This window comes from Suricata suricatta, chromosome 16, assembly GCF_006229205.1.
Source record: "Suricata suricatta isolate VVHF042 chromosome 16, meerkat_22Aug2017_6uvM2_HiC, whole genome shotgun sequence".
NCBI lineage: Eukaryota > Metazoa > Chordata > Mammalia > Carnivora > Herpestidae > Suricata > Suricata suricatta.
The window spans coordinates 43,433,893-43,447,189 of record NC_043715.1 but is presented as its reverse complement, the minus strand read 5'-3'; the positions used below and the strand labels follow the sequence as shown (position 1 = coordinate 43,447,189).

Genomic DNA, 13,297 nt, shown 5'->3' with positions numbered 1-13,297 from the left:
AATGGGTCCATACGCCCTATCAGACACTGAGCTATTTTCCCAAAAACATTTTCAGAAAATTAGTAATTGGAAGTGATAGTCCTATTTACCGTATAATATGAAATTAGCATACTTTACCAGGCTTATGATTTTTTTACATTTTAATGTTTCTAAAATTGTGATTCATCTTTTTACCAATTATGTCTTAGATTTAACTAAATATGTAATTATTAAAATTTTGAAAACCAGATGGGAGTGTGATAAATCACGTATGGTTTTATTTACCATTTGAGAGCATTATGGTCTACTAATGATCCCTTCTCTCTCAGTGTATCTTGCATTATTTGGCAACAGGTTTGTTGGATTCGTAGCTAATTAATTAGTAATGTATTTAGAGTCATTATGGAGAAAATAACATTTTCGTGAGAATTGACTCTGTGACATCAATTTTCTTGCCCTATAGGTTTCCATAAAACCAGGATAAACATTAATATCATTGTTAATCATTACAACATTTTGAAATGAGAAAGCCTTTTATTTTCTTGAGATAGCCATAAGCAATTGTGTAATATTGCTTCACTCTTAACCTACAGGTTATTTTATTCCTTTCAAAACCCTTGACCTATATGGCCTATCTCATTTTGGTTGGAAGTGGTAGTGGTCTCAGACCCTGAGCAACAGAAACCGAGTTCCTATAAAAGGATCTCCTTCTCTATAACAATATATGAACCACCCCTTAAGGTAATGTTTTATTATGTCATCTCTACAATATAATACAGAAAACCATTAGTGCCTTTTTAAAAAAGAGATTAGAACAGGAACTATTGATCAAAAGGGAACTTTAGCATTGAATGTTTGAATGTTAACTATATTTGTTTGAAGATTATTTCACAAAACAAAATATCAAACTAAAGTGATATACAAGCATGACTATCACTTTTGATTTTATTACCTATTTTTAAAGATTGTCAGTGACTTACATTTATAAATTGCAGGGACTGATTTTCATGAAGACAACAATTTACCAAAACTTAAGTATCTAAATGAGTATTGTCATCTCATAGTCTCTTCTTTATTATTTTTTATTTTTAGTGTTTATCTATTTTTGAGAGAGAGACAGCGTGTGAGCAGGGGAGGGGCAGAGAGAGAGGGAGACACAGAATCTGAAGTAGGCTCCAGGCTCTGAGCCATCAGCACAGAGTCTGATGTGGGGCTTGAACCCACACACCATGAGATCAGATCCTGAGCCAAAGTTGGACACTTAACTGACTGAGCCATCCAGACTCCCCCATAGCCTCTTCTTTAATAGGTTTTATGCTAAGTTCAATTTTGTCAGCATACCTAATTTTTGAGACTTGTTTTTTAAAAAACAGTTTTCAAAGCTCATGTGTTATCTACATAACAAAACCTGTGTTTGATGAGGATGTGCAGGAATTGGAACCCTTGTGCATTTTTGATAGTGATGTAAAATTAGTGAGGTATAGCTACCGAGGAAAATAGCTGGGCAGTTCCTCAAAAAATTAAACTTATACTTACCATATGATTCCGCATTTCTGTATCTAAGTAATATCCAGAGGAATTGAAAGCAGGGGTTCAAACGGATCCTTGTACACCAGTGTTCATAGTGGCATATTCAAAATAGCAGCCAAAAATGGAAACAATTCAAGTGTCCAGCGATGGGTGAATAGATAAACAAAATGTGGGATATATATAAAATGGAATAATATTCAACCATGCAAGAGAAAGACATTCTGATACATACTGTGATGTAACTGAGCCTTGGAAACATGGTTCCACTTACATGAGGTAACCAGAATAGGCAGCTTCACAGAGAAAGCAGAGCTTACCGGGGTGAGGGAAGAAGAAATGGAGAGCTACTCTTTAATGAGTACATTGGTTCTGTTTCATATGAAAATATTCTGGAAATAGTGATGGTGACTGTGCAACATTATGAATATACCTAATGCCACTTAATTGTATACATAAAATTGTTAAAATGTTAACTTTTATGTTAGTAATGCTTTAACACATATGCATATGCATAAGTTTAAAAATACCTGTTTTGTAATGCCAAGTCTGAATTATTTTATTTTTAAAATATAATTTATTGTTAAATTGGCTTCCATACAAAACCCAGTGCTCATCCCAACAAGTGCCCTCCTCATGCCCGTCACCCACTTTTCCCTCTCCTTTCCCCCAAGAATTATTTTAGAGTTATTCTCTATTGATAACTTTTTCTCTTGACTCTTGCCTTTCCTATATTTTTACTTATCGAGTAATTTTGATTGTATACTGAACCTTGTGAATGATATGTTGCAGAGATTATGAGTTTTGTTATAATTTTCTGGAGAATGTTGCCTTTTGTCCTAAAAATAGCTACCATGGCTGGATTTAAAATCCACCTCATCATTTACTACTTACCCTCTTTTTACTTTATGCTGACCATAGTGTCCTACTCCTTATCAATACTTGAATATATCAGGCATGCTCTCATTGTAGGGTCTTTGAAGTTTCTGTTTTGTATAGTTAGTTGTCCTCTGATTTTCAAAGGATTAGTGGAAGTCTCCATTTCTATCTGGACTATGCCCCAAGAATTACTAGGAAGGGTTCACAGGGTTTTGCTAAAGTAAGAAGAATGGGTACATTCTTTATTTAATCCTGTTACATCAACCTTTCCCTTTGGATTGAATGCATTGGGTCTCGAAGTTTGCCTAAAAGCAACCTAGGTTTTGGTTAGTTGGGGAGAAAATTTGATTATTTCGAGGTCTGTAGACCAGGGGAAATGGGCCAGATCTCTAATCAGAAAGAATCCCATGTCCTTCCTAAAAATTGCCACTGGGCCTAGTAAAAAGTCCTTTCACCAGGAGTTAAATGAGGACTGAGTATCCTGAACTATGTTAGAATGTGGAGGGCAGAGGCTAAGATCTGTGGTGTAGAAGATAATCTCCACTTCAGAAGTGTGAGGATGAAGGAGACAAAACAGAGGGGAGAGAGGAAATGAAGGAAGGATCAGAGCTATTTTAAGACCAAAATAAACTTTCAGGATTTATGAAGGTTTTACCACACTTAAAATCAAGTGCAGTAAAAAGCTCAGCCTACATCAAAATTATTTTAATATATCTACATAAAGCTCTGTTGAGAATTAAACTGGCCAGATTGAATTTTAGGGACATTGGATTATAAATGGTAGTTTTCCTATTGTAGTCCTCATATCCTGAAGTCTATACATAGGTTTGAAATATTTGCAGGCCCTCGATCAGTCCGCAGGTATCAGGCTGTTTGCCCACCATTATTTTGTTCCTTTTCTCTACCCTGACTCATGTCTCTTAACCTCCCCACCCTTTTGTTTACTGGCTGAAGGGTTGTTTTTTCTTTTTTTCTCTTTCTCTTTTTAAAAATTAAGGTATTATTTACATATGGTAAAATGTAAAAATACTAAGTATATATCATATGGATATAATTGTGACAATATTTACCACCCAGATCAAGAAATAGAATATTTCCATCCCCTCAGGAAGTTTCCATAGCTTCTTCCCAAACAGTAACCATCTCCTGAGATAATCATTCTTCTGACTTCCATTTCCACAGATTAGTTTTGCTTATTTCAGGACTTAATATAAGTACAATTAGACAGTATCTGTGGTATCTGGCTTTATTTACTTAGATACTTAACTGCTTAACTGACTGTGTGATGAATCCGTCCATGAATCTGTGAATTCATGGATGAATCCGTCCATGAATCCATGTTGTGGTAGCAGTAGTTTCTTTTTATTGCTGAGTAAGGATACCATATGTATTTATCCAATCACCTGTTGATGAATAATTGGGTTGTTTCAGGTTTGGGACTATTACAAATAAAACTGCCATTGGGGCGCCTGGGTGGCTCAGTCGGTTAGGCCTCCGACTTCGGCTCAGGTCAGATCTCACGTTCGTGGGTTCAAGCCCCGCGTTGGGCTCTGTGCTGACAGCTAGCTCAGAGCCTGGAGCCTGCTTCCGGTTCTGTGTCTCCTTCTCTCTCTGCCCCTCCCCCTCTCATGCTCTGTCTCTCTCTGTATCAAAAATAAATAAAACATTAAAAAAAAAAAGCTGCCATGAACATTTGTATACAAGTCTTTGTATAGATCTATGTTTTCATTTCTCTTGGATAAATATCTAGCAGTGGACTGGGTAGATCCTATACAAAGTATATGTTTATGAAAGTTCTTAATTTTTGACACTGTTAATTCAGTGTCAGTAGTTTCATCTTAGCTTGGCAAGCCATGGAAAGTTAGCCACTGATCTATACCGATACCTTGTACACCAACAAATACAGGGTAACGTCAGCGGCACTGGCAGCTGCTTGTGTCAGAGTGCCAGCCTAACAGCCAGAGCAAAGCTTCAGCAGCTGTTTCTGGAGCATAATTAATGACTGTTTTAGTGTTCCCAGATAGCCAGCTGCTATATCTCCTCTAACTAAATTTAACAACTGAAAGCATCATGAGCAGCCATTTTATGTAATGCTCCCAATATAGTCTCTGTTAAATGAGCCTGGTAGAGAGCTATGCTATGACTGGTGTCCTTCTCCAAAGTTGTTTCTTACCATTGATTATTCCTCTGCATGTATCAGAGAGGCTTACATAATGTACAGATTTGTGATATTAGCCTCAACGATTTTTAATTTTTTTTAATTTTTTATGTTTTTTATTTATTTTTGAGAGACAGAGAGAGACAGTGCGAGCAGGGGATGGTCAAAGAGAGAGGGAGATACAGAAACTTAAGCAGGCTCTGACTCTGAGCTAGCTGTCCACACAGAGCCTGACACAGGGCTTGAACCCACGAACAGTGAGATCATGACCTGAGCCAAAGCTGGACGCTTAACTGACTGCGCCACCCAGGCGCCCCCTTGTGAAATTTTTCTTGTTGCATGTAGGGTAATAACTTTCTAAGATCTGGTATCTAATGTGCAAGTGTGATTTCTGCTATGTTGGGGAATTGCTTGAAGGGACAAATACTGAGAGGGTAGAGAGTAAGCTGTAAGTGTTATCTAAAATGTGAGGGGCGCCTGGGTGGCTCAGTTGGTTGAGCATCTGGCTTCGGCTAAGATGGTTCCTGACATCAGGCTCTGTGCTGACAGCTAGCTCAGAGCCTGTCGCCTGTCTTTAGATTCTGTATGTCCCTCTCTCTCTGACCCTCCCCTGCTCATGCTGTCTCTCTGTCTCTCTCAAAAATAAATAAACATTAAAAAAAATTGTTTTTATGTGAGGCACTGATCTGATGTTTATTTTTTTTTTTTTAGCATTTATTTATTTTTCAAAAGACAGAACATGAGCAGGGGAGGGCCAGAGAGAGAGGGAGTCACAGAATCTGAGGCAGGCTCCAGGCTCTGAGCTGTCAGCACAGAGCCTGATGTGGGACTTGAATTCATGAACCGGGAGGTCATGACCTGAGCTGAAGTCTGAAGCTTAACCAACTGAGCCACCCAGGCGCCCTGGAACTAATCTGGTCTTTAAATCAAAAGGATAAAGTGAAGGTGGATACAAACGAGAGATGAATTTGCAGCAGAAGGCAATAAGGCATGTCCCGTAGGATGACTAATGCCCTCATGTTAGAGGTGAAAGAGACACCTCTGAATAAAAGACTTTCCTTTTGCACTTCCTTAGACACTGGTCTGATCTTTAACTATACTACCTAGATGGGACAAACAAGTGCTACAGGAGGGAGATTACAACCAGCCTTGATTTTTTTTTAATGTTCATTTATTTTTGAGGGAAAGTGTGAGTGAGGGAGGGGTAGAGGGAGAGGGGTAGAGGATCCAAAGCAGGCTCCATGTTGACAGCAATGAGCCTGATGTGGGGGCTTGAACTCACTAATCATGAGAACATGACCTGAGCCCAAGTTGGATGTTCAACCCACTGAGCCCCCCAGGTGCCCCAGCCTTGAACTTTTCATTAAGGATGTAAATACGATCTTATTTTCTTGGGGCTCTTTTGGTCATATTAATTAGAATACAGAAAGCCACATAGCTGTTTCTTCAAAGACCAAGTAAATACCCCATCACATCATTTGTTAGAGTAGTGCTTCTCAAATTGTAGTGAAATACAAAGTTTTCCTTACTTCTTTTTTAAAATCTGCAATCTGGCCTGCCCTCCAGGCCGCAGGGGGCAGAGGTGGGGCTCGATGCCTGGGCGTCTGCTGCCGGCACTGGCCTCAGATAATCGCATCTCCCGCCCGGTCACCCTGCCCTATGAGTGGCCATGGGACCACCCGCCGACCCCCCAAGATGGAGCTGATGGAGGGCTGCCATCTGGACGCGCTCTCCTACCTGGGGTGCGCACTGGGCTTGCTGGGCTCGGTGCTGCTGAAGCTGGTGTGCTTGGTCCACCGGTGCTAAGCCCGCCCCCTCCCACAGCGCCTCTGCCACACTCCCAACCGCATCCTCCTGGCCATGTTCCTCCTCCACTAACCGCAATCGTCTTTGATTTCACCATTTCTGATCCAGGAGGAAAGCTGATGCCCCTGCACACATGTACATTGGCGTTCATGTTCTGTATCTATAACAGCTACTTGCAAAGCAGATACTTGAGTCAGTATGTGGTGTATGCTGATAACTGGGTCACTGATCCCCAATCTCTAGTAGGTTTTCACTTGTGGTTAATAGGCATGCAGATAAACATCCATTCAGACCGTACCCTGAGGAATCTCCAGAAGCCAGGGGAGACTGGATATAAAATACCAGGGGGAAGCTTATCTGAATACTTAATAGCAGTCATCTTTCAGAGGTGGTTGGATGGTGCGCCTATGCCCTGGGCCCGCTGGTCCGTTCAAGTCCAGGCCTTCGCTCCCTTTACCTCCTGCATTTTACTCTCCTGAGTACAGCAGCATCACCTGTGGTACCTTGAGAATTTGACATTATCCAAAATTCAGGAAAATTATAATCCCATTTTTGTTGTAAATTTGTTATCAGTGGGATGGTTGAACTTGAAGCGTTTTAGTGATGTTTCTCTAGGAATTGCATAAGTGAATTATTCTGTCATCTTCCTGCTCCTTCATCTCTTTTTCAAGATTTGCTCTAGGAATGTTTTCCTGGTAAATGTATAGGCTGCCTAAAACCAAGCTAATGAGACCGAAATGCAGGCTGAAGTAACAGGCTGCACACAGGTCAAGAATCTGCAATTCTGGGTCAATCCAGCTGACCATTTCTCTGATTTTGGAGTCTCCTCTTTTGGTTGCATAGAGCTAAGTGTGCAGAAGACCAGGATAATGAGCCATTTCTGATGGCCTCTGTGGACTGCAATCTGTCACCATCCCTTGTACTACCCATTCCCACCATCAGTTCAAGGCCAGAAGCGATATTGCCCCCTTCCCTGATAAAGGCAAGACTGTCTCCATGGTCCCTTTTACTCTGCTGGATCAGGGAGGCTGGGGGCACCAGCAGGGTTGTCACAGCCCCAGGGAAATGCCCAGGCTTTCACTGTGGCTGCTCTGCAGTGGAGAACTTGGGGATAGAGAAAGGAGATACAGGGGGCCCAGCTGAGGCCTGGACAAGAGACCTCTGGCATCTGTGGCAGCCTGGCTCCCCAGGTGACTCCACTGCAGAGCTGAGTGCCCTCATGTAAAGGGTAAGGTGCTCTGTCCCCCACTGAGAGGACTTCTTGGAGGCCCTGGTAGGAGCAGGGAGCCCCTTATGATGGTCACCACAAGCATTAGTCGTCTCTGGTTTAAGATGATTTTTCTTCCTTCCAGGTAGAACTAGCAAGTTGTAAGGCACTTTCTTCTCAGTACCCTCAGTATTCCAAAACAGTATCTCGAAACAGAATGTCTTACTCTAGATGCACTTGAGAGGTCCATGGATGCGGGGGACCAGCCCACGCACCAGAGTCTAAGGGTCTCTGAGTAGGGGGTTGGTGTCAGCGAAATATCTATAAGAAAGAACACAGACAACATGAATGGTGGAAGAGACCACACTTTACTGTGAAACTTGGTATCTTATATACCATAGGTGATTACATCTTTCTTTTAATGATTACATAGTTTGTAACTTCTTAGGAATCACATGTTTCAGAAAGAATCATTGTTTTCACGGAAGAGAGAACAGAAAGTTAAAGACAGAAATGGGTATAATACAGAAGATCAAAAAACATAATTTATCACTAAAAATACATCAGCAGGAGTCTTATTTTGCGTATATAGTGTAATATTAACTGAAGCTTATGACAAGGTTATTTTTCTTTAAAGGTTAACAATAGTCTGTGAGTAAGGTGCCTCTAACCAGGGAGGAAGTTTCTATAAGAAAGTCTGCCCATTTACTGAAACCGCAATTACCAAGTGGCATGAATACTAGGAGAACTAACCCCAGTCTCTGATCCATTTAGGTCAAGCAGTCAAGCGCACACATTTTCAAGTAGGGGAAGCAGGGTCCCAAAGGCTACACAGCACTTCTGGCTGGATGGGCCCCAACACATGGAGATAAATCGCAGGAATAAAATTCACTACATATTGCCAGATAGGTAAAAGAAATCTCCGGCTAGAAGGCTCCTAAATCTATGGGTCACTCTATGAAGCTCTGATGGGACACATGGCAGAGGTCCCCTCCTGGCCAGGACAGCACTGCCTCGATGGCCACCATATCTTCAGAGCCAGAAACTGCAGGAGTAATGGAGGAAAGGAGACCATTCACTGTGATCGCTGACCTGCTAGGTGGGTGGCTGGGGGTGTCCAGAGCACATGTGGCCCTGGGGCCGCCCCGCCTCCCCCCACCCCATCACCGTGCATCCCTGCCTCCCCCTCCTGGCTCACCTTCCCAGCCAGGGTCTCCCTCCCTCGCAAGGTTTCATGTAAAAGCCATGTTCTCCATGTCAGTAATTTGTAGAGTATCATTTGGTTTTAAAATTACACAGCTAACATTCCCAATGCAGCCATGCTTCATTTTAACAGGGAACAGAACATTTTTGAAAGAAATGTTGTTATTCAACAAACTTTGTTCTTTTTTCTGACCCTTTTCCAACTACTTGAAAACACGAAGCAATAAATATTTTGGATTTCCTCAGGAAAACTCAAAAGTCCAAGCAAGTCATGATGGATTTGGGTCTCTGTGTTCTGGAAGGCGCTCCCGGCAGAGAAGAGGATGCTAGTCTGAGAACTGGAGAAGCTCACTGTGATTTTTACTCCTTTATGTGAACCAACTGCATGAAGGAATGCTTGGGTCAACCTAGGCTTTGCTGTGCGGTTACTGCTTTCACCCACCTGCACCGGGCGGACGATTACTAGGAACAAGTCCTCTTCTTTCTCGTCTTCCCCCTTCCCTCCATTTCCCAAAAACTGTCACTTAGCAAATTGTCATCAATTACTGTGTTAATCATAATAAGGATATTATAATACCAGCTCCAATGTTCTTAGTGTTAGATTTAACAGACATAAAATTAGACTTTCATAAATATAACCAGAATAAACATAGGGAAAAAGAAAATATTTAAAAACCGTTCACATTGTCCAGTTAATGTGGATTGGGATGGATGATATGCGGAATTACCATTACACTCGTGATTTTTTGTCTATAATCGTAAACAGATATGTAGGAGAGGACAGTTCTCCGTACCGTGTCTACGTGCACACTTTGCATGAACATCATACATAACATTTTTCAGAGTTTCTGTGACAAATGAACCATTTAAATTGTGGAGTAGGAACTTCTGTCTCCTTTGCCACCCAACCCGCACCCACCTGTCACTCTCACATCTGTCCCCAGGCCTGAGAGTCTACATTCTTTCTTCTTTGCCGGTAAGAAATGCTCCACCTAAAACCTCACCAGCCTCTGCCACTTCCAGGAGAGTCTCGCGTCCCTCACAAGTCTTACCAGGCGTTCCTCCCAGGAGTGATTCCTGCTCCTGAGGTGTTGTCTTACTTCCCTCCAAAGACTCTGATTTGCAAGTATATTTCATCCTAAATGTGAATTTTTTTTTTTTTTGGCCCATATTGTAAGCCAGAGACATTGTCTTTTTATCTGGAATCTTCACTTTGCGGCTCAAGTTCACATCTTTTATGCAGGAAACCAATTCTCTGGTGGTGAGTGCTTGTGTGACACTAATGTTTGACAGACACAACAGACAGCCTCAGTCTCTGCTGATTTTCATTATAGATGTTGGAAGAATTCAATATTTTCTTTCCCAGCCTACTTGTGACTAAGGGTAGCCATGTGTCATGCATCTGGCCATTAGATATAAGCAGAAATATTTGGGGGTGACTGTGTTTGAAAACATTTGCTTTCTTAATGAAGGGGACATCATTGGCTAGCATAGTCCCTCCCCTTAATTTTTGCTCAACAGTAGAGATCAACCTCCAGTTCCTGATACGGTATCATCCCCTGTGAGGAATAGCCAATCGCCTAGCAGAAGGTCAGTTACATTGGATCTCTCTCTCCATCATGGCTGGGATTAGAGAGTCATCTCACAAGTACAGACACATATTACCTTAGATTTTCTTTCCCTGTCTATAATGTTTCTGCCAGCATCACCAACCACGGACTCACAGAATGCTCCATCTACCACACGGCATCCCGCACAGCATTTTGTCCACGCAAGAAACTCATTTCACAACAAAGGAGGTGCAGCAACGCATTCATCCCTGGCGTATTAACGAGTCTTACCACAAGTTCCATCACCTGGAATGTTAGCCCGATTGAAAGTGCCAGTGGAAGACATCACACCGAAAGGCTGGAGTTCTGTTTTAGAGGCCATAGTATATATTCTGAATTAGGGGCCATTATGGTCTCCCCCACACCCCCCTCCAGAAAGGGGGGAAGTGCAAGTGACTTCTCTCACTATAACACCTAACAGCCTACTCACAGAATTTGAGCTTTGCTTAAATTAGTCCCCAAGGGGGCAATGCTTCCACCTGGAGACACACCTATACCAACAGTTCTACTGAACTGGAAGATTAGACTTATGTCCTGAACATTTTTAACTCCTTATATCACTGAACAGGAAAAAAAAAGTTAATAATCCACTGGCTGGAATGACTGATCCTAATTACCAAGAAGGAGTCAGGTTAATGCTATTCAATGGAGGTAAATAGGTCTATATTTATTTTTTGTTTTGTTTTGTTCTTAAAATGTTTTAATGTTTATTTTGAGAGAGAGAGAGAATGAGTAGGGGAGGGCAGAGAGAGAGGAAGACACAGAATCCGAAGCAAGATCCAGGCTCTGAACTGTCAGCACAGAGCCTGATGCAGGGCTTGAACTCATGAACTGTGAGATCATGACCTGAGCTGAAGTCGGATGCCAACCAACTGAGCCACCCAGGAGCCCTAAAATAGGCCTGTATTTGAAAACCAGGGGTTTCTCCGGCATTCCTTTTAGACTTATGTCCAATAGTAAAGGTTAATGGGGAAATGACAGCCCCTCTGTGTTGACAGCTTGGGCCTGGAGCTGCTTGGGATTCTGTGTCTCCCTCTCTCTTTGCCCCTCACCTGCTCTCTGTATCTTTCTTAAAAAAAATCAATATCTAGAGAAAACAAAAAAGTGGAGGGATTATTCTAGATTAAGAGACTAGAGATATAACATCAAATGCAACGCAGGAACTTTGTGTCCTACTTAAAGAAAAACCTATACAGGACATTTTGTAGACATTTGAGGAAAATTTAAATATAGTGAATTGTGGAATTGTTTATTTCCAGGGTGTGATCATGGTGTTGTGGTTAAGAGGTAAATGAAATGTACTACTGTGTCCAATGATGTGTAAAACACTGTTTTGTGGTACATAGTGATCTACATGTGAGACACTGTGTTCAGTGATCTGTGGTAAGAAAATGTCCTTGTTTTTAGGAGATATATACTGACATATTTAGTAGTGGTGTATGTTACTTGAATTTATTTTCAAATGGTAAACAGAGAAATTATTAAAAGTGGTTAAGTTGTTAACAATTGGTGAATCCAGAGGACAGGCATGTATAAGAGTCCTTTGTGCTATTTTTTCAGTGCTTCTGGAAATTTGAAATTTTTCAAAATAAACAGTTGAAAACCATGTATGCACTTTAGCATATGGGAGAAATAAACGTGGGAGGGCACAGGGGAACTAGGGAATCAGTTCCCCAACCTATTTCTGTGAAAGAAGTTTCTGGAGAAGGAATGCAGACTATCCGGGTTTGGACAGGAGGGAGTGTATCTCCGGAAGTAAGGCAGGAAGACTAATTTATCAAGAATACGGCTTTCTGATGACTGGCAGGTCAGTCCATCCTCCTCCCGGTCTAAGGGAAGGAGCTGCATTCCTTCTGTAGGCTCTAAGGGAGAACAGATTTCCTTGCCTTTTCCAGCTTCTAGAACGTGCCTGTATTCTTTGCCTCATGGTCCTTTACTCCATCTTTGTTGCACATCATTCCAAGTTCTTCTGTTTTTGCATCTCTTTCCTGGCTCTCACTCACCTGCCTTCCTCTCTAAGGACTTTGTGATTACGCTGAGTCTACTCAGATAATCCAGACTAATCTTCTCCTTTCAAAACACCCTTAATTTAAACATATCTGCTAAGTCTCATTTCCCATGTAAGATAACATAGTCATTCACAGGTTCTGGGGATTAAGACTTGAACTTCTTGGGTGGGGACATCATTCTAACACATCATCTTCTTGGCATTAAATGATTTTTGTATTTTTCACCTTTAATTTGTTCATACAATGCATTTTGTCATTAGAGTTTTAATGCTTTTCCAACATCAGGAAATCCATTGACATAATCCCTGTACAAACCCCTGTACATAATCCCTGTTGATATCAGCCTTTTATTTGGAATTTTTGCCTCTGATCACAAATGTTAAAGTAATTAAACAAGACTGAGGGAGTTCTAATGCCTTGGTAGCGTACCAAAGCAAACCAAAACCTAACTCCACCTTTATCAGAGAAAATAAAATTTAAGAATAATCTACAACAAACAGCCAAGTTAGTTTTGCCAAACAAGGCAACTGCTTATGCTATAGCTAATCAAGTAATTTCCTTGCTGTGTTTCAGTGTCTGCTATAAAAACCTCTCCACTAGCTCCTGATGGCGGAGCACTCCTAACACGTTCCGTCTGGTGCTGCCTGACGGAAACACACGTACGCTCAAGCTCTTGAGAATTTAGAATGCCTCAGTTTATTTATTTTTTATTTTTTTTTTAATTTTTTAATGTTTTATTTATTTTTGATACAGAGAGAGACAGAGCATGAGAGGGGGAGGGCAGAGAGAGAAGGAGACACAGAACTGGAAGCAGGCTCCAGGCTCTGAGCTAGCTGTCAGCACAGCCTGACGCGGGGCTCGAACCCACGAATGTGAGATCTGACCTGAGCTGAAGTCGGAGGCTTAACCGACTGAGCCA

The 13,297-nt window shown here is 41.5% G+C and overlaps 1 protein-coding gene and 1 pseudogene across 1 annotated transcript in view; both read left to right on the top strand.

Annotated features, from left to right (window-relative positions):
* LOC115279774 overlaps positions 1-13,297 on the top strand; it is a 59,329-nt gene that overhangs the window by 23,309 nt on the left and 22,723 nt on the right. Inside the window, exons 6-10 of the mRNA XM_029924279.1 lie at positions 1,353-1,457; positions 6,051-6,773; positions 7,373-7,570; positions 10,463-10,692; positions 12,952-13,037. Coding sequence (XP_029780139.1) covers positions 1,353-1,457; positions 6,051-6,773; positions 7,373-7,570; positions 10,463-10,692; positions 12,952-13,037 — 1,342 coding nt within the window. The remainder of the gene's footprint in view (positions 1-1,352; positions 1,458-6,050; positions 6,774-7,372; positions 7,571-10,462; positions 10,693-12,951; positions 13,038-13,297) is intronic.
* Positions 6,239-6,910, top strand: LOC115281031 (annotated as a pseudogene).